We start from the raw sequence: 15998 nt of genomic DNA, 5'->3' as shown, positions 1-15998 counted from the left end.
CGATAACACTTTTGGTAGGAAGGAAGGGTTTTTGTTCTGAGAGTTACCCTGTCTTTATGAAAAACCAAATAAGGAGGACGGACAGACAAGGTTTGAAGTTCCGATACCCTTCTGGCAGATGTTATAACTACTAAAAACAGCGTTTTCCAAGAAAGAAGTTTGAGGGAGGAAGAAGCTGCAGGTTCAAAAGGGGGCAGAATTAGTGAAGTTAGAACTAAATTCAAATCCCATTGTGGGGGTGGATCTTTGACTGGAGGTCTGAGCAAAAAGATGCCCTTGAGAAAGGCTTTACAGAGTTTGTGGGACATAATATTTGCTTCTGAGAGTCCAACATGAAAATTAGCAATGGCCGCTAATTGTACCCTGATAGTGGCCGATGATGACCCTGAATGAAAAAGCTCCGCCAGAAAGTCCAGAACCTCATGAATGGGTGCATGGAAAGGATCTAAGGACCTAGTTTGTGCCCAGTGTGAAAAACGCTTCCATTTACTCGCGTAAGTCTTCCTAGTATTGGACTTATGGGAGGCCAGAATGATATCACGAACAGGAGGAGAAATAAGGGGAAGCCTGGCTATGGCTGGAAGTGGAGCAACCAAGCTGTGAGGTTGATGGAATGTAGAGACTGATGCAGCTTGCCCGTGAGGTGGGTCAACAGATCCGGAAGGGGTTCCAGATGCCAAGGCTGTTCCAGTAGGTATTTGTGCAGGAACGGGAACCAAACTTGTCGAGGCCAAAACGGGGCAATGAGGATCATTTTGGATCTCAATGCGGTTGCTTTCTGAATTAATTGCGGGATCAACGGAAAAGGAGAAAAGGCATAAAGAAGACCCCGGGGCCAAACGTGAACAAGAGCATCTCTGAGGGGTTGGCCTGGCAGAGGAAAAAGTGTGAAGAAGTCGAGGCACTTGCTGTTTTGGGGAGTTGCAAAAAGGTTGCAGCAAGGCTGGCCCCACTTCCGAAAAATTCCGTCTGCTACCGCTTGATTTAGAGACCACTCGTGAGGCATGAGGATAGTTCTGCTCAATCTATCTGCTATGATGTTGGACTTCCCGGGGATGTGCGTTGCTATCAGAAACCGTTGAGATGAAATCGCCCATTGCCAAAGTCTGAGTGCTTCTCGACAGAGGGGATAGGATCTTGTTCCGCCCTGCTTGTTTATGTACCACACCACAGACATATTGTCCGTTTGAATTGCTACAGTCCCCGTGGGAAGAGAGCTCTGAAGGGCTTGCAACGTCAAAAGCACCGCCCTCATCTCCAGGACATTTATGTGCAGGTGGCATTCTGACTGTTGCCAAGTGCCCTGGACCGTCCTGCCCTGATAATGCCCCCCCCACCCGATCAGGGAGGCATCCGTTGTGACAGTGGCAACTGGAGGGGGGAGAACAAAGGGTCTGCCCTGAAAAAGCTGAGGGGAAACCATCCACCAGGAGAGATGTTTCTTGCAAAATGGGGTTATCAAAATGTTGTGGGTCATTGGTAGCTGTTGAAAGGACCACTGAGAAAACAGCATTCACTGAAGGAGCCTCATGTGGAAGCGGGCTAATGGAAGTAGAAGAATCGCCGCCATGAGGCCCAACACTTTCAATACTAGCTTGACCTGAACTTTGTTGGGCTGAAACAGGGGCTGAACATTCCGCCTTATATCTGTCACTCTCTGAGGTGGTAATGTTGCAGACATTTCTGTGGTGTTTAATACGGCGCCTATAAAGTTTATACATTGACAAGGCGACAAGGAGGACTTTGCAAAATTTATAGAAATACCCAGACTGTTGCAAAGTTGAATAGTGTAATCCCTGGCCATTATGAGATCCTGTTTGGTGGTAGCGGAAATGAGCCAGTCGTCTAAGTATGGAAACACCTGGAATCCTTTCTGTCTCAGGTGAGCCGTGACCACTGCCAAACATTTGGTGAACACCCGGGGGGCTGTGGTGAGACCAAAGGACAGGGCCCTGAATTGAAAATGACTGACTCCCAGCCGGAAGCGGAGAAACCTCCTGGAGCGCCTGTGTATCTTTATATGGTAGTACGCGTCCTGGAGGTCTAACGAGCACATCCAGTTATCAATGCCCAAAAAGGGTAGAATGGACTGCAGTGTTACCATCCGAAATTTTGTCTTTAGTACAGAGTTGTTTAACCTGCTGAGGTCTAAAATGGGTCTCCATTCTCCTGTCTTTTTTGGTACCAAAAAGAATCTGGAGTAAATTCCGGATCCTAGCTGATCTGCTGGGACTGCCTGGATGACTCTTTTTTCTAACAGCTTTTTTATTTCTAGCTGAGCCTGACCCCTTTGTGCAGGTGGTACGTCTGGGTAGGGGTTTTGGCGGTTGTACCGGAGGGAAAGTGAAAGGGATTTTGTAACCCTCGGATATGATCTTCTGTACCCATGTGTCTTGGGAGAGGGCTTGCCAGGCTTCCGGGTACAGAGATAATCTTCCCCCGACTGCCTCCGAAGGCGGACAGTCGGGCAGCTTCTCAGGGATGCTGAAAGGGTTGGTCAGGAAAAGATTCCCTATAGCCCTGGTTCTGAGGACCCCCTCTGCCCCTGGGGCGGCGTCTGTTATTATTTCCCCCTCTGCCTCTAGGGGGAAATTCACCACGTGCGGCAGGCGCGACTCCCTGAGGTTTGCGGAACCACATCTTTCCTCCCTTCTGTCCCTTAGGATAAGGTCTAGAAGGTGTGGAAAAACGGACTCCCACGGCAGAGAGAGTCTTACCATCTTGCTCGCATCTGGTGAGGGTATTCTTCACCTGAGGTCCGAACAATTCCGAACCGTCAAAGGGGGTGTTGGTGAAGGACGCCTTGAAGGGATCGGCAAAGTTACAGAGTCGCATCCAAGCGTGACGTCTCAACGCAACGCCTGTGCCAGCGTTCTACTCGCTCCATCGGCTGCATAAGAGATAAGCCGCATGGAGGAGTTAACAATGGAGTTCAGGGTAGCCAGCTGAGGGTTTATTTTGTCCTTAAACCCCGCAGCAGAAGGATCCTGTACCGTTTCACCCAGCTCTTTGAGCAAGTCTCTCTGAAGGCGGGTGAAATGACATAAATAGTTCAGCGATCGCATAGAAAAGGTCGCTGAAGCAAAGGTCCGCTTGCCGTACCTGTCCATGGTCCTGGACTCTTTGTTAGGAGGATGAACAGATGCAGAAGGATCAGCCAATTCCTTCTTAGTGGCTGCTGCTACCACCACAGCATCAACTGAAACACCTTTGGTGAGAAAGGATTTGTCATCTGGTGCAGAAATAAATTTAGAAGGCCTCCTAGGGGTAGGTTCCATTGAATCAGGAGCTGCCCACACCTTTCTAGCCACTACCTCCATTAGTGGGTCGAAAGGGGGAGACACCCAGGAGGTGGAAGGGCGAGATCCAAAGGCGTCAAGGTAAACAGACTCATCCTCAGAAGGTTTGAGAGTGGACCAATTTCCCCTCTATCTTAGGATTTCCAGGATGTCTGAAAAGGAGACATCCTCAGAGGGGGATCTGGGGGAACCTTCCGACTCATCCAAGTCGGTGTCCAACGTGACAGACTCGGGGGAGTCTATGTGCTTCCTCTTGTACTTTCTTTTCCTAGGGGGTTCCCCTGAAACTTCAGGGGAGCCCTCGGAAGAGGAGGAGACACCCAAGGTGGGTACCCTACGCTTTGGATCTCTGCTGTCAGGTGTAAGAGGATGGCCAGAGACCGTAACAGGCACTACAGAGGGAGGAGCCGCAGAACTTAACCTTGGAGTGGACACTGGGTCCAGCACACTCCTCATCACCTCGAAGGCTCCCCTATCAGATACCAAAGGTAGCACCGGCTCCGAAGAGACCAGAACCGACAGAGAAGGCTCCGAGAATGATGTCGGGGCCGAACTAACCAGAGCCGAAGCTCCGAGAGGGAGAGCGGGGTTGGACAAGGGTCCGATGCCACTCGCCCCCTCGGAGCAGACAATGGAGTCTCGGCACCTGGACCTCTCCACGGATGGAACCAATGAAGAGGTCGGAGCCGACGACACCGGAGCCGAAGGAGGAAGTATCGGCTCCAACGTGGGCAAGGTCACGGTTCCGACAAACTCCGGCTCCGAGCTCGAGAGATGAGTCGGAGGAGGAATGGATAGCTGTATCGAAGGAGCCACAGTCTGGTGAGATGGGCTCTGGAGCATTTGGGCCAGCGCCTGAGATTTTATGAGTCTACTGACCACCCTCTCGATGTCGTGGTCGGAGAGCCTGGATGACCTCGATGAATGAGTCCTATGACTCCGCTCTGATAGGAGAGGGGACCTCGGAGCCGATCTGACAGACTCTAGCGAAGGGGACCTAGAGCGCTTGCGCGCTGGGGTCGGCTCCGATGATGGTTTCGGAGCGGAAACCACTTTGCTTGCCTCAGAGCCAGCCGGAACCAAGGTCGGAGCCATCTCGATAACGCCAGCCCTCGGCTCAGAAGCTGGAGCCGAGGGTTTGGCGTTTTTTGGCGACTTCCCCGAGCCAGACTTGGACAGGGAGTCATCAGGCTTTAACAAGCCCATTAGGATGAGCTTGTTACGCCTTTCCTGCATTACTCTTGAACCAAATCCGTGACAAACGGAACAAGAGTCCTGCAGGTGTAAAGGCCCCAAGCAATAGACACAAGAAGTGTGACCGTCTGTCAGAGACATTTTCTGACAGCACGAGTCACACTTCTTGAATCCCGAAACCTTAGGGTCCTTTGACATCCTGACAAAAAATAAAAAGGAACACAGTCAGTCCACACACACACACTTATTTAAGTTAAGGAGAACTGACTAAAAACCCACACACACACTGAAAGGGGTGGGGGAAAACTAAGGAAAAGCCCGTAGGCCCAAGATAAAAAACTAACTAAAGAAAGGGAAAAAGGGCTAACGAAAAGGGTAAGGCAGTTAGAAGGGACCTAAAGAAGGGTAACTAACTGGAAAAAAACTACTGAGACTGAATATATATCTGAAAAAGCACTTACTGACCAGAGCCAGTAAAAAGAGACTACCTCGCAGCGAAGCGGCAAACGAGATCTGGGGAGTTAGCGCATGGTATTGTGGGATATAGGGCTGCCTCGAGCCGGTAAAAATAGCTCTCGAGCTATAGTCCAGCAAGAATGAAGGCGAGAATGACAACTTAACATTAACCTATATTTCTTTAATTATTTCACAGCATCAGAAGTAAAATCCATTTTTTTGTAGTTAATAGACTTGCGCCACCCTCCCCAACCGCACAGTTGACCCAAAGTCAATATTTGACTACAAGTTCTGCATGTCTTCTTACAGGTGGAAGCACTAGATAACTGTAATTTGAGCTGAGAGTCATACCTTGTTACTCCCTGAAAATAGCTGTAATACTTTACACAGCTGCATAAGCATAGTACTTTACTGCTTGGTCTTACTAGTAGTTTTATGCATCCATTTGTGTACTCAGTTTTTACCATTCGATTTGCAACAAACATGCATATTTTGAACATTTCCTGGCTGACAAACTCACAATATATCTGAATCATATCATTAGCTCATGCATATGAAAAGAGGACAATAAAATAATGCCTTTTTCTTAGAAACAGTGATACTGTGCAACACTAGAGAGGTGGGACAATAAAGGGGTCCTGTTCTAAAAATTTCATGAGGATATGTAGAGGCAGTACAGAGATAGCCATCTGATGTTAAGGTGAAATTCAGGTTATAATGGCCATTGGAATCCAAAGCCGCAATGTTTTCCAGTCAGTTAGCTGAAAACACATAGGTTCATAGGCTGGTACTAGGCTATCGGCCCTAAGGCCTATGCAAACCTAGCCATAACAATTCCCTGGAAATTTCTTCCCACCATATTTACTTCTCTGGGTCCCTGTCTAGCAGGGTGATAGGAAATTCACCCCGGGGAACATGTCAATCTCCCATCCAATCATCAAGGTTTCTTTTGAAGAGGGCCAATGAGGTGCTCTGCTTGACATGTATGGGCAGTCTATTCCAGAGTATGGGGAGTCTCTGGGTCAGGAACCTATCCCTCCAGCATGTTTTGTTCATTGTGATAAGGTTTAGATCCCTGGAGCATGTGGCTCTGTGGGATTGGGATTTCTTTAAGTGGAGCATGTCCAACAGCTCAGGGTTTGACATGGCCTTGTATGTTAAGCAGAGATCGCCTCTGAGTAGACGATATGCCACAGAGTATAGCTGGAGTTTTTTGACGGTCAGCATATGGCATCTGCTTTAGGCCTGTGATTCTTTTAGTGAGGTATTTCTGTGTTATGTATCTTTCAGTTTTCTTCAGATTAAAGCAACAGCCATCAAAACATGAGTACATTCTGGTGGAAACAGCATGTGTTCCTATGCAAAAATGATCTTTTTATTCTTGTTACATGTGAAAGAATAAACATGAAATTAAAATTTTGATTTTTTAAATTAAAATTCAAAAAGCAGCTGATTTTTGCCTTTGAGGGTAGGATGTTTTAGACATATTTAAGACAGCAATATTCTTCACGATTTCATGAAAAAATAAGTGCCAAACCATTTTAGAGAGAGACTTCTGTATACAAACAGTAAAAATAACCAAACATAATCAAGTGATTAAGGAAAATAGTCTGTTGATAAGGGGCCAATACTGCCATAAAGAAAGTGTTCAATCGCAAGGCATCCACTCATTTTCAGGACATTCGTTTTCCCACAATATATAGAACTTGATAACTTTAAGCAACAGTTCTAATTAAATGAATTTTAGGAATAATTTTTCTACTATGCCAAATCTGTATAAGCAGATATTTCTCTCTTGTAGTAAGACTGGGGTTTGAACCAGGACTCCTGTCAATAGTTCAGAAGAGTATAAAATATGTCAAGCTAAGTAATTCTATAGAGGCATCGTACTGCTTCTGCCACATACTGTCTCAGATGCCATCTTTATTTTGTTCTCATTCCAACTGTCAAAAGCAGCAAAAGTTTCTCATGGTACCCTAGTATTTTCACTCCTAAATCCAAAATATAAGTAGCAATAGATTGCAAAACTGGCATACTGGCATCTAATACTCAAGAGAGTGAAATGACTCCCCCCTCCCCCCAGAAGAGTAAAAAAGAAAAATTGTCAATGTGGTGTATTTATGGATGCCAGATTCACTAATTAAAACAACGATAACCATCCATGGAAAAACCTAGGCATGACATCCCTTTATTAACAAGTACATGCAACATCACTCAACTGAGAAGCAAACAGAGTGAAATAGTAAACAAAATTTAAAATTAGTAGATGAATTTACCTGAATCATGAAACCATTTTCTTCATCCATATCACATACACAACGAACGATTTCATGTGTGGTATTCTCCTCACCCTGAGAGTCTTCCAAATTTGCCGAATCAAAGTCTTGATTGTATTCATCACCACTCAACAGCAAACTTTCAGTGGAAGAATCATCCAAAAACTCCACATCTGAAAGATCTTACAAATTAAACTATTAATTTAGATTTGTGCAAAATGTTTTGAGGCATAACAGCAGCATAGTACTGGAAAATCTACGTTGCATTGAGTCTACAGTAGATTCTACAGTTCTAAAGCAACAACCCAGAAATAATGACTAAAGAGGAAAGAAAGGTTATGACTCGCTGTTACTACCATACAGAACACAGCTACAAATGAATAAGAAAAACATTATACAGCTTGCAAATCTTGTATTTTACAATTCTTTCATAATTTTTTGCCTTCACTGTTGGTGTTACCATCAGCTTGTTGTTTGTATGTCTTCTACTAACTCCTCCCACTCCACTAGACTGACAAAATTAACCCACACACAGAGCACACACCTGGTGGAGCAATGCCTATCTTCAGGAAAAGGAGAGGAGAGAGAGGCATTATGACCAAGCGTCACTGTATCCTAACAAAGAGTGCAATTTGCAGATTAACCTACAATTCCTCTGAGGGGCCAACATGCAATGATATCATGTGTGCATGTACATTTCTGCCATGAAACATTAATGCCTCTCCTTCCTTTCAGTGTATGCATGCAGCTGAGTTACTCCGCTTCTGCTCTACAACTTCTGCTACTCAGCAATATGGTGCTAAGAAAGTTCATGACCTCCCCCACTGCAGATGAGAAGGTCTATGAATGCTTGTCCCCCTGCCAGCCTTCCAAGTCGCTAGTCGATCCCAGGCTGTGAGCATGACAGGTGACCATATCCCTGCTCCATCAGCCCAGCTTGCATAAAAAGGAAATAACTACTGTAACTGAAAAGGGAAGATAGTAGTCTAAATGTTTTAACAGAAAAGGAAAGATAGAACCCTTAATTTCAAAAGTAGTTAATGGGATGGAGTGCAGCTAAATTGTTCTTCCATAAATACCAACCAGAAGTACAGATCTTCAAAAGTACCTCAATCAGTAAGTCATTATTTCTTCTTCACAACATTCCTATTACAGATGTCACACATCTGCGATAATTTTTACTACCTCTTAGAGATTTGGCTCTCCCCTTCAAGGCACCCACTCAACATCACTGACAAAGGATGACTGAAAGACACGTAGACACTATTTTCTGCTTTTACCTTCTCTTCCAGCAGATTCAAATAGAATGTAGAAAAAGAATGCCCAAACACTGTTGTCATACTCCAAATAAAGGAAAGTGGATGGGAATAGGAACACGCTGGCCAAGATGTTCTCTTAGAACTACCATTAATCTATTTTCTTTGTAAGAAGACAAAGTCTTTCTGAAAAATTTGTTAAAGATATGACAAAAAAAGAAGAGGATTTATGACAGGAGGACAGTGCAATACTATGGTTTATTTCTGGACCATATCTTCAAACAATGTCAGTGCCTTTCAGCAGTACAGTCCAAACTGCAAAAATACAAATTCCCAGCACATATATCAGGCTGAAACTTGCAGCAGAGGGAACCACAGCGACACTTAAACCAAACCAGATTTTGCTTTTTACTTTTCTTCCTACAGTGTAGCGTTGTTGCTTCACAGCAAGAAGTTCTCCCGTTCAATTCTTGGCCTGGGTTGGGAGTGCCTTCTGTGTGGAGTCTGCATGTCCTCCCCACGTCGAGTGGGCATTCTAAAGACATGCATTGAATGGGTGTGCCTTCGTTGAAGCGTGGGCGTTGGGCTGGCGACTCGACACCATAAAAACCAACTGCCAATCATTAGTGAACCGGAGTTCTGCTGTGGCGACCCCTAACCGAGAAAAGCTGAAAGACAAACAACAACAACTTTTCTTCCTACAGCAAACACAGCCACACAGTTTAACATATGATTTACAAGACCTTACTTGGTTGAAACAGACGTTGTTTGGTTTTAAAACCTAGCAGTATACAAAGGCTTGGGCACTCTAGCATCAAATGCTGCAGAAAAGATTTAATTCAATGGGTTAATGGACCATTTTAAGCTACAACATAGGCACAAAGCTGCTGAATTTTACATTTAGTTACAATTAATTTATTATTTATTTATTATTTATTTATTATTTATCATTTGTTGACCGGGAAAGTCCGACTAGGTTCCACAGAGCCTGTTTTCAGCGGAGGCCTGGGGAGAAATGCTCCAGATGCATGTCTTTGGAATGTGGGAGGAAACCGGAGTACCCGGAGGAAACCCACGCAAACACAGGGAGAAAATGCAAACTCCACACAGAAGGCACCCCAGCCGAGAATCGAACCGGTGAACCTCTTGCTGTGAGGTGACAACATAAACCGCTGCACCACTGCGCCACCCAATACACAGATCAAACAGCACAACAGTGAAATAAGTGCAGATATCCAGTACAAAGTTTAAGTACACATGTTAAATGCATAGTAAGACATTACAAAAATAAACTGAAGTACATAATTGAATGGGAAGGGAATATACACAGAAATCAAGGATTCTTGTTAGAAAGTCAAGGCCCAAACTGCTGAATCCCTGATGTCCAAAACAAATGAAACCAAAACTTACTAATTACAAAAACCTGCCAAAACAACCTACCAAAAATACAATATATAAATAATACACACAACAAAAGATTGCAACCAGTGACCTCTCTACATCCATTAACTTCACAGCCACACTCAGGAAAGTCAGCAGGTCTGTGAACTGTACTATTTCACTAATAGATCCATTCATTTTTGAGTTTTATCAGGCTGCTTTCAATTCTTTAAGCCACAGGGATTCAGTGTCTTCAAAGAAAGATCACCCTCCTGAAATCAACAGGAAGTGAAGGATAATACAGTACATACTGAAGTTATGCAGCGTGATCCTGTCCATTTTGAAAATGCCATCCATTTTCTCTAAAACGCACACATTATAGATTTTAGTTAAGTGTTACAGTAGTTTATCTCGGACAATACAAAGGTTTTGCTCATCAGTGCTTATGTTTTGTTGAAGCAGACTAAGTACTACCAGAGAAATTTTAAGTGCCCTTCTCACTGCTGAGAAAGCATAAGATAGTCCATTTAGTTTAAAAGTGTGCCTTGATCCTGGGAGCAAAGTGAGTCACTGCAGGGTTTGCTGTCATTTGATGGGTCAGTGTGTGTGTGTGGGTGTCGGGGGGGGGGGTCACCAAGGTGCAGTAGTGCACTAGTACATACAGGAAGTGTAGCAAGTAACATAGCTACTCTTGGATTAATCAGGATACAGTTTTCATGAAGCTTAAGAGAGAGAGAGAGAAAAAGTACAGTTTTGTACCTACCATAAATGTAGATGTTCGAGTGCTAATACAGCTGCAGTCATAACAGATGGGTTCTCCTGCCGTCAGGCGGGTCCTCGGTCGGCCGAATTCCAAAGTCTAGGTCCGGCGTCGGTTGTCGTCGTTTCTTCCCTGACGTCAGTGCGACAGGGGTATAAAAGAACCAGCCGACGCCATTTTCTTCAGTTTTTCTTGCCCCAGATGTCAGGTGCCCCCAGAAGGAAGGCAATACATAAAATTATGAAGTAATGCAATGCAATATAATCAAAAAACAGTAGTTGCAAGCAAATACACTATAAAAGAATACCCCTAGAGGGGAAGGAGGGAGGGAAACCTGGACTGCAGCTGTATTAGCACTCGAACATCTACATTTATGGTAGGTACAAAACTGTACTATGTTCATCGTGCATACAGCTGCAGTCATAACAGATGGGTAGAATCCTAAAGCTAAGAAAGGGGTGGTAGGCACTAGGTGGAACTAGGAGGAGCCAAAATGCCCTGCAAGACTGCAGTGGCAAAGCCTGCTCTAGATTTGGAGTATAATGGTAGGTTGTAGTGTTTGGAGAAGGTATGCACAGAACTCCAAGTGGCTGCTTCCAAGATATCCTTGGTAGGAACTCCTCTGAGGAAGGCTGCAGAGGTGGCTGTGGCCCTGGTGGAATGAGTTCTAATGCCTGTAGGAACAGTTTTGCCATGAAAGGAATAGCAAAAGCGTATGCAGTGGGCTAAGATTGTTTGCTTGGAAATTGGCTTTCCTGGAGCTCCTACCGCATAGGCCACAAAGAGCTGTTCTGATTTTCTGAAAGGCTTTGTTCTGTCCAAATAATAACGCAGTTGCCTGTGGATGTCCAAGGAATGAAGTAATCTCTCCCCTTTGTTTTGAGGATTGGGATAAAAAGTAGGTAAATGTATGGCCTGATTTAAAGCTACCCTGGATACCACTTTAGGCATAAAGGACGGGTTGGTTCGTAATGAAACTCTGTCCTGATGGAAGATGATAAAAGGCTGGACAGCCATGAGGGCCTGTAGTTCTGAAACTCTACGAGCTGAAGTGATAGCCAGAAGGAAAGCTGTTTTCCAGGACAAATATTGCAAATCTGATGAAGCAGCTGGCTCAAAAAAGTCAGTTTTTCCAGAATGAAACTTAGATCCCAAGCAGGTATTGGTTGTTTCCTTGGAGGTCTTAAATTCTTAGCCCCTCTGAGGAACTGTCTTAAAAGAGAGTGAGAGAATAAAGGAGGATCAGTGTTGTATTCTGCAGAAATGGCTGAGGCATGGATTTTGATGGAGGAGAACGAAAGTCCACTGCTTAGTAGTTCAGCCAAATATTGTAGTATTTGAGGTAAATTCAGTTTTCCAGGGTTCTGGCCCTTTTTCTCATTCCAGACACAAAAACGTTTCCATTTTGCAGAGTAAGCTTTTCTAGTTGATGGCCTTCTGGCCTCCAAAATGACATCCTGCACCTCCTTGGAGAGTAGGGCCTGCTGTGATGCTAAGGAATTTTCAATGCGGCTAGATTGAGTGTTTTTTGCTGACTGTGAAGAGTTTTGAAACTGTGCTGAGTCAGAAGAAGAGGCATTAGAGGCAGGGTCCATGGAGGGGAATGAGTCAGGCTCCTCAGGAGTGGGTACCAGTGTTGCCTTGGCCAGTCCGGAGCAATGAGGATCATCTTTGGTCTGTCTGCTCTGGTCTTCAATAGAACTTTGGGCAGCAGAGGAAGAGGCGGGAAGGCATAAACTGTCATTGATGTCCAGCTGAAAGAGAGAGCGTCCGCTCTCCAGGCCTTTGGGTGGAAGGTCCTCGAGCAGAATTTTGTCAATTGATGATTTTTGTGGGAGGCAAAGAGTTCTATGTCTGGCCTTCCCCATTCTTGGATTATTTCTGTAAAAACTTTTGGATGCAACATCAATTTGTGTGGATCTGTCATATTCCTGCTTAGGTTGTCTGCCAGCATTGTTTTCCTTGCCTGGCAAGTACTGTGCTTGTAGTTCCATTTGTAAGTCCATGGCCATGTTCCAAAGTGATATGGCCAGTCTGCATAGGGGATAGGAATGTGTTCCTCCCTGCTTGTTGTCCGTTCTTATCAATAGTTGACCTGGTTGTAGAAGGTCCTTGAAAGCTATAATAGCATTTATTACTGCTAGCATTTCTTTTTGATTGATGTGAAGGTGCTTTTCTTTTTGGGACCATTTGCCCTGAATGCACCGGTCTGTCATGTGCTCCCCCCAGGCGTAGTCCGAGGCGTCTGTTGTGATGACTTGATTTGCTTGAGGCTTGCTGAATGGAAGACCTGTGTTTGCTTGACATGCTTGAGCCCACCACAGAAATTCCTTTTGCAGACATGGAAGTAGTGGTATTATTGTTTCCAAACTGTGGCTGTGTTGAGACCATATGTTTTTTAGGTACCATTGTAGTTTTCTCATATGCAGCTTTACACATGGGATTAGCAAGATGCAAGATGCCACGAACCCCAGAGCCTGCAGGATTTTCCTTGCAGTCAGCCTGGTGCAATTTGCCAGTGTTTTGAAATATTGAATTAGTTGCCCCTGCTTCTCTGGCGTGAGGTAGGCCATCTGGGTGATTGTGTCCAAATTGGCACCCAGGAAAATTATATTTCGAGAGGGTATTAGCCTTGATTTCTCTTTGTTGACTGTGTATCCCAGAGAGTTTAATAACATTATTACATAAGCCAGATGTTTCAGAAGAATGTGCTTGCTGTCCGCTTGGATCAGGCAGTCGTCCAAATAAGGGTATATTTGTATTCCTTGAAGTCTGCAGTAGGCAATTACTGATGCCAGGCATTTCGTGAATACTCTGGGCGCAGTAGATAAGCCAAAGGGCAATGCAGAGAATTGATAATGGGTTGAACCTGCAAGAAATCTGAGGTATCTTCTGCAATTTTGTCTGATTGGGACATGCAGGTATGCCTCCTTGAGGTCCAACGTTACCAGCCAAGACTCCTTGCCCAGCATGGGAAGAAGTTGCTGTAGAGTGAGCATCTTGAATTTTGGTACGAGTAGGAATGTGTTTAGGATGGAAAGATCCAAAATAGGTCTCCAATCTTTTCCCTTCCTTGGCACCAGAAATAGCCTGGAATAAAAACCTTGACCTTGTTCGTGTGTAGGCACCTCTTGAATAGCTTTCATGTTTATAAGATCTGAAATTTGCTTTTGTGCCTCTGCCCTTTGATTGTGTGGCAGTTTTGGCATGCCTCTCATTTTTGGAAGGGTATGAAAGTGGAATTTGTAGCCTCTGTTTATAATGTCCAGGATCCATTTGTCCTTTGTGACAACATACCAAATTTTTGAGAATAGTGCCAGCTTTCCTCCTAAGGGGGCTGCCATTTGAGACCTGGTTGGCCTGCAAAGGGGAAAGTCATTGGGTTTGCTTTCTGAAAGATTGTGAGTTGTCCTCACCACCTCTTTGTGTAGGAGCTTGCCATTGTCTGCCTCTGTACGATCCTTGTGGTTGTCCTCTGCCCCTCGGGTGCCTGTATCTGCTTCTTTGGGGTCTGTCCGTGGCAGGAAAGGCCCAGTTTTTGAAAGGCCAATATCTACTAAAACGTGGTGGTTGAACCTGCAGAAATTCTTTCACAGTTTGCATTGATTTAGCTTTTTCCTCCATTTTTCATAATACTTCCTCAGCATTTGCCCCAAATAGTACATCCTTTTGAAGGGGGGCGTCTAGTAATTTAGCTTTGACATGATCAGGCAAGGTTTGTTCCTTGAGCCAAGCATGCCTGCGTATGACTGAGCCTGTAACAGCAGCTCTACATGAGGCCTCTAGAGCATCAAAACCACATTGTAAGGTATGTTTACCCACTTGTTCTGCACTATGCATCAAATCCTGCAACTCCTTCAAGTCTGGTTGTTCAGGTTGTGACATCTTACTTTTCAATTGAGATAACAGAAACTGTTGGTATTTTAGCATATGAAACTGACAGTTTAAGGCCCTCATGGTTAAGGTAGCCGAGGTATATACCTTTTTTCCCCATCTTTCTAAGGATCTGGAATCTCTCTCGGAAGGCAATGGATTTTTGGCAATGGAAGCCTTAACTCCCTTGGGTCCCTGTGAGATGGTTTCTAGGTCAGCAACATGGCTTTTGTAAAGAAATTCGTGTGAGTCAGGAACCCTGTAGTACCTGTCAGGCTTAACTGGAGCTGGAGGTAGAGAGTCCGGGTTAAGGCAGGCCTCCGAGTAAACATCATCTAGGATGTCCAAGACAGGAGGTATAGCCAGAGGCCTGTGCTGGGGTAACAAAAGAAATTCCCTGAGCCTTTTCTTGGAATCTGAATAATCCTGGCCTTCCCAGTGGAAGTGCTCCCTTAAGGTATGCAAAGTTTCCCCAAATGAGAAATCCTCAGGGGGGGATACAGAAGGAATAGACTCCTCCACATCAGAGTCTTCAAAAGGGGAGTAAGCCTGTTCCTGATCATCAGAGTGGTCTGAAATAATGGATCCCTGATCAGAGGAGGGGGAATCTTCCTCCACTCTGGGCCTTTTGTCCGGAGGTGGCTGAGAACCTCTGATTAGAGTAATTAAATCCTCAGCCATTTTAAGCATCTGTCTCTTAGGCATGGGGCCTGGAGATGGGCCCTGTGTAACTGGTCTCTTAGGGTGCATGGTTGCTTTAGACTTGGTGAAAGCCTTGATGGAGAAAGAAGAGGAAGGTCTGAAGACACCTTGAGTGGAGGTGGACCTGTCCACATTCTGTGTTTCAACACCAAGAGTGGCTTCAGTATCTGTAGTCGGGGTGTGGGCCGAGGAGCCTGCGACCTCGGGTACAGGAGACACCGCCAAAGATGTGTCGTCGGTAGTCAGGGGCTGCGTAGGCGCCTCACTGAGAACCGGACCACGTGCAGTCGGCTTTGGCGTGGTGTCGGTAGAGGCCGCGGACCTCGAGTGTCGGTCCTTGTCTTTGCGTTTTTTAGACAAAACCGGTGTCGGAGTATCCGACAACATGGTATAGTTAAATGCTTTCCCAAAAAAATGCTGGGCGAACTCCGCCCGACGCTTAATAGTGCGTTTGTTGAATGTAGCACAACAGTGACAGACCGAGACGTCGTGGTCTGGGCCTAAACAAGGTATGCAGAGGGAATGGAAATCCTTATGCGGTATTTGCTTCCCACAAGAAATACAATTATTAACTTTGTCTGACATCGGTCTGAGGCAAGAAAAGTTTCAACGGGTACTTAGCTTTTAAGAAGACTTCGGTTTTCCAAATTTTTCGTAATCTCAGGAGCTGGCCGACCGGCACTTGCGAACTGCTTCTGCTTCGGGCACCGCGCGGCAAGAAAGACTGAAGAAAATGGCGTCGGCTGGTTCTTTTATACCCCTGTCGCACTGACATCAGGGAAGAAGTGACGACAACCGACGC

General features: G+C 45.2%; 1 protein-coding gene across 1 annotated transcript in view; it reads right to left on the bottom strand.

Moving 5' to 3' along the window:
* PHF20L1 (PHD finger protein 20 like 1) overlaps positions 1-15998 on the bottom strand; it is a 2880694-nt gene that overhangs the window by 387174 nt on the left and 2477522 nt on the right. Inside the window, exon 21 of the mRNA XM_044066227.1 lies at positions 7226-7407. Coding sequence (XP_043922162.1) covers positions 7226-7407 — 182 coding nt within the window. The remainder of the gene's footprint in view (positions 1-7225; positions 7408-15998) is intronic.

This window comes from Protopterus annectens, chromosome 3.part1 (genome assembly GCF_019279795.1).
Source record: "Protopterus annectens isolate FY-2018-M chromosome 3.part1, PAN1.0, whole genome shotgun sequence".
In the NCBI taxonomy this organism is placed as follows: Eukaryota; Metazoa; Chordata; order Ceratodontiformes; family Protopteridae; genus Protopterus; species Protopterus annectens.
This window is presented reverse-complemented; position numbering and strand designations above follow the sequence as displayed.